General features: G+C 45.1%; 1 protein-coding gene across 1 annotated transcript; it reads right to left on the bottom strand.

Moving 5' to 3' along the window:
- Nucleotides 1-2,344: 2,344 nt before the first annotated feature.
- Nucleotides 2,345-9,199, bottom strand: LOC129546881 (major allergen I polypeptide chain 1-like). Its single transcript, XM_055412282.2, has 4 exons — nt 8,983-9,199; nt 8,658-8,845; nt 7,587-7,705; nt 2,345-2,601 (listed from the first exon to the last, which is right to left on the bottom strand). The coding sequence occupies exons 1-3, from the start codon at nt 9,041-9,043 to the stop codon at nt 7,676-7,678; spliced, it is 279 nt and encodes a 92-aa protein (XP_055268257.1). The 5' UTR covers nt 9,044-9,199; the 3' UTR covers nt 2,345-2,601; nt 7,587-7,675.
- Between the last annotated feature and the right edge of the window lie 481 nt (nt 9,200-9,680).

Here is a 9,680-nt window from a genome sequence, read left to right as displayed (position 1 = left end):
TGTGAGAGGGTTTCCTACTGTTTGGAAACTTCTTCACTACTCCCTCCCCAGGACGGGTCTCCATCCCTAAGTCTTTTGTCTCTCTTTTTGTCTTTTATATTTTGTCCTACCTCCTTTTGAAGAGAATGGCCTACCTTTCTGGGTGTCTGGTGTCCTCTGCCAGTGTTCAGAAGTTGTTTTGTGGAAGTTGCTCAGCATTCAAATGATCTTTTGATGAGTTTGTGGAGGAGAAATTGGTCACCCTGTCCTATTCCTCTGCTATCTTGGGACCGCACCCCCCAGCCTACTTCTAAAAGCATGAAATGGGTAATTGTATTACCTTAGGAGACTTGTGAAATTACAAGGATGGGACAAGGTTTTATCCCTGTTTCCTAGGGTCTAGGGTATTGTCAGACTACAGTCAGCATGGCCCATATGAAGTGTGGCGTAAGTGGTAAAATGTCTCTATCCTCTGAAACAGAGAAGAATGACAGGATACTTCTCTTAGGAAACTATGCAATTTAGTCAAGTATTAAAAACACACACACACTATGAAGCTCTAATTCTCCACCTGGTGAAACTATCTTTTAAAAATAAAGGAAAAAGAAACACTTTTTCACAGAGGCAAAAGCTTGAACGCATTCAGCAGCAGCATACCTGCACTATAGAAAATATTAGAGGAAGGCCTGCAGGAGGAATGGATGTGGTGCAAGGTGGAAATCTAAAACTGTACCAGAGGAGGGAGAACATGGAGGATTGTCAGTCTGAGGATATGTATCCATATCTTTCTATATTTCTGTCTCTATCCCTAATTTAGAGAGAATTTAATAAATTCACAGTGCATTTTCTTGGACTAAAATATTCAAATAATACATTCAAGAGCAGATTAAGTACAGTTTGTTGAGAAAATCAGTAAATTATAATTTAACTCAAAGAAAAATATCCCAAATAAAACAGACAGACAAAAATGTAAAAATATGAAAAAGTTTGTAAGTGATAATACAGGACGAAGTGAAGAGACTCTCAGTATGTAGATACTGAAATTACTGGTAGACGTCCTGTCTCCTGCCTAGAGTTGACTGACAGAAGGATCCCCAGGAAGCAGAAGCAGCAGTGTGTGAGCTCACAGCTGTGGGAGTGGAGTAGGTCAGTGGGGATGCTGGCCTCAGTACACTAGGCGGCCAGCACTGCTGCTTTTGTTCCTTTCTGCCCTACTTGTCTCAAGGATGACTTGGGCTGGAAGGACCTAAGGGACCAAAGCAGAGGACACTCAGTGAGCTCCTTAAGGTAAAAGGGCAATCTTCTGGCAATACCTAGATTGGTCTGTACCAGCAAAGCTGAGTGGATGAGATATTAGCCAGCCTCCTGGACATCAAAACAAATCCTTAGCTGTGTCAGCAGAGAGTGTTCTTAAAAAAAAAAAAAAAAAAAAAGGAGTATAGTTGTTCTGCAGTGTTGGGTTAGTTTCTGCTGTACAGCAAAGTGAATCAGCTGTGGCATGTGTGCTCAGTCGTGTCTAAGTCTTTGTGACCTCATAGACTGTAGCCCATCCGGCTCCCCTTTCTGTGGAATTTTCCAGACAAGAATCCTGGAGTGGGTTGCCATTTCCTTCTCCTGGAAATCTTCTCGAGCCAGGGATCGAACCCTCATCTCTTGAGTCTCCTGCGTTGGAGGGCAGATTCTTTACCACTGGCATCACCAGAGAGGAGGGAATTAGCTGTATATTTACATATATCCGCCCCCCCCACACCCAGTTTGGATTTCCTTCCCTTTTAGGTCACCACAGAACACTCTAAGAGTTCCTATACAGTATACAGTAGGTGCTATACAGTAGGTTATCATTAGTTATGTATTTTATACATAGTATCAGTGTATGTCAATTCAAATCTCCCGATTCATCCCACCCCTTCCGTGGTATACATAAATTTGTTCTCTGTGTCTGTGTTTTATTTCTGCTTGCAATATGGTCATCTATACCATTTTTCTAGATTCCACATACATGTGTTACTATACAATATTTGTTTTTCTCTTTCTGTCTTACTTAACTCTGTATGACAGTCTCTAGGTCAATCCACATCTCTGCAAATGACACAATTTGTTCCTTTTTATGGCTGAGTAATATTACATTGTGGATAGGGAGGCCTGGCGTGTTGTGATTCATGGGGTCGCAAAGAGTCGGACACGACGGAGCAACTGAACTGAACTGAATATTACATTGTATATATGTATAGCATCTTCATTTTTTACAATAAATTTATTTATTTATTTTGGCTGTGTGGGGTCTTAGTTTCAGCATGCAGGATCTTCGTTGCAGTATGTAGGATCTTTCCTTACATTTTGTGGGCTTAGTAGTTACAGGGTGTAGGCTTAGTTGCTGCATTGCAGCGGGATCTTAATTCCCCGACCAGGGATCTAAGTCCCCTGTTTTGGAAGGTGGATTCTTAACCACCAGACCTGTACCATATATTCTTTACAGGGGTGAGTGTGTTGACTTAGAGTGACAAAACTACAGTCCATCTGTTGCAGAGTCCTGGAAGCACCCCAGGGTTCTACTTGGTATAGATTTAGTTGAGAAGTCAGCAGTTGGTTTGGCAGGCACAGGAGGCATGGAACTTACAATATCTGAGAAAACAGTAGTGGAGAGACTCTTAGAATGTTTGTAACAGCAATTATGAAAAAATGTACAAGTATTTCAGCATTTTTCAAACTCAAATAAATACACTGGAAATAACCAGCTGAAAGTCAGCTCTTCCTGGAACCCATTCCCTGTTTACACATGATCCTATCTTTGCTGACATCATTCACCTCCCTAATCAGCTTGTATCCTTTGGGAAGCCATATGTTCATGAGTACCTCTTTCTTGTACTCTCACAACACTTGCTTGGAACATTCTCATTTCGTGACAAGTCCTACACGCTCACTGAACTGGGAGCATTGTTAAGGAAAGTCAGACAATAGAGTTGAATGACTTCTCTATACTTTTTTGACATCTAATCTCAGCTTACTTCACATTTCTCCTCAACCATCTCTTTTAACTTTTGTGTTGATTCTCACCTTACTCCATTTTTTGGTCCCAAATATTTCCCATTCATTTAGCCTCCAACCAGATACATTTTGACCATAAAACTGTAAGCTTTAGGGCCACTCACCTTCCTGGGATGGTTTCAATTACTAGAAAAGGACACCACTGGGTGACTAAGCACAATGGGACTGTTGAGTCTCTTCAAAATAATTTATTCAGTAAGAATTCAGGTATAACGTTGTTGTCGTTCAGTCACTGTGCTGTGCCTAGTCACTCAGTGGCGTCTGACTCTTTGTGACCCCATGGACTGTAGCCCACTAGGCTCCTCTGTTCATGGAAATTCTTCAGGCAAGAATACTGGAGTAGGTTGCCATGCCCTCCTCCAGGGAATCTTCCCAACCCAGGGATTGAACTTGGGACCCCACACTAAACGCAGATTCTTTACTGTCTGAGCCACCAGGGAAGCCCAAGAATACTCGAGGGGGTAGCCTAATCCTTCTCCAGGGGACAATTCGAAAGCTTCAGTTCTTCAGAGCTCAGTCTTCCTTATGGTCCAACTTTCACATTTGCACAGGACTACTGGAAAAATCATAGCTTTGACTATATGAACCTTTGTCAGCAAAGTGATGTCTTTGCTTTTAAATACCTTTCCTAGGTTTGTCAGAGCTTTTTTCCCCCAAGGAGCAAGCGTCTTTTAATTTCAAGGCTATGTCACCATCTGCAGTGATTTTGAACCCAAGAAAATAAAATTAGTTACTGTTTCCACTTTTTCCCCTTGTATTTGCCAGGAAGTGATGGGATTGGATGCCATGATTTGTTTTCTGAATGTTGAGTTTTAAGCCAGCTTTTTCACTCTCCTTTTTCATCAAGAGGTTCTTTAGTTCCTCTTCACTTTTCTGCCATTAGAGTGATATCATCTGCATATCTGAGGTTGTTGATATTTCTCCCGGCAATCTTAATTCCAGCTTGTGATTCCTCCACCTGGGCATTTCGAATGATTTTCTCTGCATAAAAGTTAAATAAGCAGGGTGACATTATACAGCCTTGATGAACTCCTTTCTCATTTCTCAGTCCGTTGTTTCATATGTGGTTCTGTGGCTTCTTGACCTGTATACAGGTTCCTCAGGAGATGGATAAAGTGGACTGATATTCCAATCTCTTTAAGAATTTTCCGCAATTTGTTGTGATTTAAACAGTCAAAGGCTGTAGTATAGTCAAAGAAGCAGATTTTTTATGGAATTCCCTTGGTTTTTCTATGAGCTAACATATGTTGCCAATTTGATCTCTGGTTCCTCTGCCCTTTCTAAACACAGCTCATACATCTGGAAGTTCTCAGTTCATGTACTGCTGGAGCCTAGCTTGAAGGATTTTGAGCATAACCTTACTAGCATGGGAAATGAGTGCAATTGTACCATAGTCTGAAGATTCTTTGACATTGCCCTTCTTTGGGATTGGAATGAAAACTGACCTTTTCCAGTCCTGAGGCATCTACTGAGTTTTCTAAATTTACTGACCTACTGAGTGCAGCACTTTAACAGTATCATTTAGGATTTTAAATATTCAGCTGGAATTCAATCATCTCCACTAGCTTTGTTCAGAGTAATGCTTCCTAAAGCCCCCTTGACTTCACACTCCAGGATGTCTGCTTCTAGGTGAGTGACCACAGCATCGTGGTTATCTGGGTCATTTAAAAAAATTTTTTAAATCGTTCTGTGTATTCTTGCACCTCTTCTTAATCTCTTCTGCTTCTGTTAGGTTCTTACTGCTTCTGTCCATTATTACGCTCATCCTTGCATGAAATGTTCCCTTGATATCTCCAATTTTTTGAAGAGATTTCTAGTCTTTCCCATTCTATTGTTTCCTCTGTTTCTTTGCATTGTTCATCGAAGAAGGCATTCTCTTCTCTCCTTGTTATTCTCTGGATTTTGTTGGCTATAATGTTCACGTCTCTTCTTTCCTCAGCTATTTGTAAAACCTCCTCAGACAACCACTTTGCCTTCTTGCATTTCTTTTTCTTTGGGATGGTTCTGATCACTGCCTCCTGTGCGATGTTACAAACCTCCATCCATACTTCTTCAGTCATTCTGTCTACCAGATCTAATCCCTGGAATATATTTGTCACGTCCACTGTTTAATGAATCATTAGGGATTGGATTTAGGTCACATCTGAAAGGTCTATGGATTTTCCATACTTTCTTCAGTTTAAGCCTGAATCTTGCAATTATGAATGTTTTGATATTTTAAATTTTTATTACTTTTAATTATACCATAATAGCTTTACAATATTTGTTAGTTTCTTCCATACATCTACATGAAACAGCCATAGGTGTATACATGTCCCCTCCCTCTGGAACCTCCTTCCCACCTGCCACCCAACCCCACTCCTCTAGGTGAATGTTTCAATTTTTAAAACATATTGTCTGCATCTGTTGAGATGATCATATGACTTTTCTCCAGTATTCTGTTAATATGAGGACTTACTTGATTGACTTTGAATTGTAAGCCAAACATGCATTCCCAAGAGAAACATCACTTTGTCTTTATGTGCCAATTCTTTTATGTGCTGCTGGATTTGATACTGTAAGGTTGTGTTAACTTTTTATGAATATTTGTTTATGAATGGTATCAATCCATAGTTTTCCAGTATAATATTTTTCCTGAGATTATATGAAGTGAGGGATATTCACACAGCTGCTGGTGAATTCAGGGTGGCCTAGGTGGAAATGAGCGGGGTTTCTATGATCTCAGATGGAAATTCATATCAGAATCAGAGAACAAAAGCCACAGGTTTTTGACAGTTACCTTCCCACCCATGTGAGTTTTGGATGTTAGACAGAAAAGGATTTGGGTGAAATCAGATGCTCCCTTTTCTACTAACTTCAGATTAGATAAGGGTGTTGTAGATTGGAGGAAGGCAGGGAGAGGGGAGAGGACAGGTGGGCAATATAGAGGTGTCTCCCCAGCACCCCCAGGGAGCTCTGTGCAGCTGAGCAAGAGCCAGGAGGACCTATCTGTTTGTCTGTCCCAGGAGGACCAACTGCCCCTCACCTGTCTTTGCCACATCCTTGGATGGATCCCTGTAACACCTGTATACTGACTGCAGAGCAGGGTGAGTCTATATTCAAGACATTGTAAGAATCACCTAACTTATCAGGGTGGCAACTGTCCTTTCAGAAGTTCTGGAGCTTCTACATCAGTTGGCTGGGGGTGGGGTGGAATACACATCCTGGGTCAGATAATGAGAAGGGTCCCTGCCCCAGGACCTGCTCACACCAGCTCAACTCACCTTAGCTCCCACAGAGGCAGGTCTCCATCTTAGAAGAGCCCCCAGACAGAGCCTGGTGGGGGTGGAGTGGTGGGCAGAGACAAGGGCCCGGTGTCACTCTGGGCAAGGAGACCTTCCCTGCACCCCCCAAGGGTCCCCTCCACAGGGAGAAGCAGCAACTCTGGATCACCTTGGGGACCTGTCCTAAGCCTCCTAACTATGAGGACCTTAGAGATTCCCCATCCTAGACCCAGCCCTGTGGGGTAAGCCCAGCAGACTCTTTTCTGGAGGGGGCTGTTGGATGGAAAAAAGCTCTTAGAGAGTGGGTGGGACCAGGTGAAGAAGACTCAGACAGCATGAGCGTGGGGCCAGGTTCACAGGCAGGCAGCAGAGGCACAGGAGGAGCAAGAAGCCCCAGACTCCTGGACATCCACTCTGAGTGTGAGACCCAACTCAGTGTGTGTTTATGTGGAAGCAGCTGAGTCCACAACTGGGGGGTTGGTTTTAGGATAAACCGAGGCCCAAGAAGTGACAGAGTTCAGCACATGAACCTTGACCCTTTGTTCTTCCTCTCCTGTCAGGAGCTTAGGAGAGGGGTCCCTTCTCACCCATTATTTTACTTTGGTTGTAGTTCAATTTTGTTAATGGAAACAAGAGGCCCAAAGAAGGACTATAATGTGTGCATAGTCACAGGGGAGTTAGCCAAGGTCATCTCCCCAGCATGGATGGGTGGGGGAAGCTATGTCTCTTCAGCAGATGCTTTACCTCCTCTGAGCCTCAGATTCTCCCTTGTGAGATGAGGATGATTACTCCTACCCCTCAAGATTGTTGGGAGGAAGAAACTTGGTGGATGATGCTCATGACCTGTAGGTCCTGTTGACAGAAGTGATCAGACACTCTGGCTGATGTAATGATCATTAACTCTCCCCAACCTATTGAATTTGTGGAGGATCAACATTTGGTGGCTCAGACGGTAAAGAATCTTCCTGCAAAGCAAAGCGAGATCCATGAGTCCATAAGATCTCTAGGAGAATGGAATGGCTACCCATTTCAGTATTCTTTCCTAACTGGAGAATTCCATTGACAAGGAAGCCTGTTGGGCTACAATCCATGGGGGTCACAAAGAACTGGACATGAATGAGCAACTAACACTTTCATTATCTTTCAGCATCTCGCATCATTGAAATCCAGCTGCAGGTGGAAGGCAAACTGGTGGTCTCCATTGTGACCATGTCCTCCCTCTCCCCAACCCCCAAAGCCCAATCTAAAGTGAGTAAGCACTCCATTGTGAACTGCAAGGCCTTTTATTTCTGGTATTACCTACTCAGACACTTGGACATGGTGGGTTGCTAACACTACTTAGTGATCAGCCAAGTGACTTCCCTGGGCTCCTGGCAGGGACAGTTCCATCAGCAGAGAGGACTTGAGTATATTTTATCCTGTAAGAGAAGGTACAGAAATCTCATGAGGCCTCAGGGGTGGACAAGATGTGAAGCTGCACTGAACACAGGGAAGGGGCCTGTAGACTTGTTTGGAGGGAGGCTTCTGGATGTGAGCAGGTAAAGGTGTCCCAGGGAGTTTTCCTCCAATGGAACAGAGATTGTGGGGTCTCCCTGAAGGGCTGAGGGCAGTCTTCTGGGATAGAATGGGGGACACTGCTGAGGACCACCTGGAAGAGCCCTGGAGTGACTCCTGAAGGTCTTCAGGAGTGAGCTGACCCCTGTCTGCTTCCTCCCTCTGGCCCTTGTACACTTAGGAGATGAAACAGCTGCTTGTCCCACCACCTCTAGGGCAGCAGAGAGAGGATTCACCCTAATCCTCGATTCTGGGCATCCCAGGCCTGGGGAGGGCAGGAGGGCAGCTTTTGGAAGCAGCCTCCTCTTAGGGCATGTGAGGCATAAATGTCCCTTTGGGGTCCAGGGAACAAGGAGAAATGTAGGGTTTAGGTGGGATGGAGTAGGAACTTAAAGCAGGATGGGAAGAACTGATGTTTGGAGAAAGGAAGGACTAAATGCGAATGGATTATAGAAGATTCAGGTTCCTCTGCTGGAGAGGCTGGAGTCAAGGAGGCCAGCGCTGAGGGCCTAACTCCAAAGGCAGGTGGTGTCACAGAGTCAGGAGGGCCTGGAGAGTCCCAGGTCTGTGACCAGGCAGATCTGAGCAGTCAGGGAGCTCCAGGGCTAGACTGAGTTTTCCTGCAAGATCCTTCCCTACCCTGTGGGTGTCGGCCATATCCTCTCTACCTCCTCATTCATGAGGTTCTTTATGCTCTCAGGTTCTCAGGGAAGAGCCAAGGTGGAGAGGAAATGATCCCCCCACCTCCCAATGCCCTGAGCAGACCCCTGACACCCTCACCCACACACAGGCACATCCACACACAACCTGACCCACCAGGATGCTGAGAGTATTCTGCTTATCCTCTTCTGTCAACTTCTCATCAACTCTGTCTTTCAGCCTTCTGGCATTGGCCACTATCGCACTGTTTGTGTTGTATTCTTTCACTTTAGCAATGTATTCTTCAGGGGTTCCCCTCACAAACAGGTAAACATCCTCCTTCACTGCTGGGCAGATGTCACAGTCTTAAACAGAAAGATAAGGGGACACTCCCTGTAAGGCACTCATCAGAACACCCTATTACCTTCCTGCTCCCAAGATGCTCAGTGCTGCCCTGGAAAGGTGTCAGAACCCTTGGGGAGCCCAGGTCCCAGACACTCACTTCCGCCTGCGATGAGGAGCAAGGCAGCGCAGAGCAGCAGGAGAGCTCCAGCCCGTGTCATGGTGCCGGTGGCAGGTGCTCCCTACTCACCTGGGCCCTTTTATACCTGTGCTTGTCCTCACCCCTGGGGGGCCTGTGTCAGATGCATCCTTTTTCTCAAGATTCTGCCAGGCCACAGCCTGGTGTTTCCCAAGGCTGCACAGGAGGAGCTATGTGTGTTGGCAAGATGCTAGTCCTTGAGTCCACAGTGGGCACTGACTCAGCCTCCTCCCCCCCTGGAGGACTCTGTGGGAGGAGGAGCTGACACAGGAAGCTTAACAACTGAAAATCCCCAGGTTGACTAAAAAGGGCAAAACTGCTCAAAAATCAGGCCTCCTGATGCTGGCCTATGACAGCCTGTCAGAACAACACGTGATCTTGAAGACAGGCTGGTGTGGACTTTATACTCTGAGCTTAGGAATGGTCTCACAGGGAGTAAGTGCAAGCCAGAGCACAGGCCTGACCCCTTGGTCAGGCTCTCTGGTGGCTCCTGCCCTGCCCTGCTGCTATCACTGTGTCCTTGATCTTGTCAGTGGCCTCTGTTGGGCCACTTCCCCTGAATCAGTTTCTGGAGTCTGGAAACCTCTTCTATGTGCTGACCCAGAAATTTCTAGTTTTCTCTTGACCAAGTCCTTCCACCGGGCAACTTCGATATTATC

The sequence above is a fragment of the Moschus berezovskii genome, chromosome 22 (genome assembly GCF_049115385.1).
Source record: "Moschus berezovskii isolate FMDL1 chromosome 22, NW_MosBer_1.0, whole genome shotgun sequence".
Taxonomy (NCBI): Eukaryota; Metazoa; Chordata; class Mammalia; order Artiodactyla; family Moschidae; genus Moschus; species Moschus berezovskii.
This window is presented reverse-complemented; position numbering and strand designations above follow the sequence as displayed.

Bases quoted from the DNA above. Each gene is read 5' to 3' on its own strand.
- LOC129546881 (XM_055412282.2), bottom strand. From the start codon at position 9,043: ATGACACGGGCTGGAGCTCTCCTGCTGCTCTGCGCTGCCTTGCTCCTC. The intron at 8,846-8,982 runs GTGAGTGTCTGG...TTTCTGTTTAAG, and splicing joins GCTCCTCATCGCAGGCGGAA to ACTGTGACATCTGCCCAGCA. The intron at 7,706-8,657 runs GTGGGTCAGGTT...CTTCTCTTACAG, and splicing joins AGAATACTCTCAGCATCCTG to GATAAAATATACTCAAGTCC.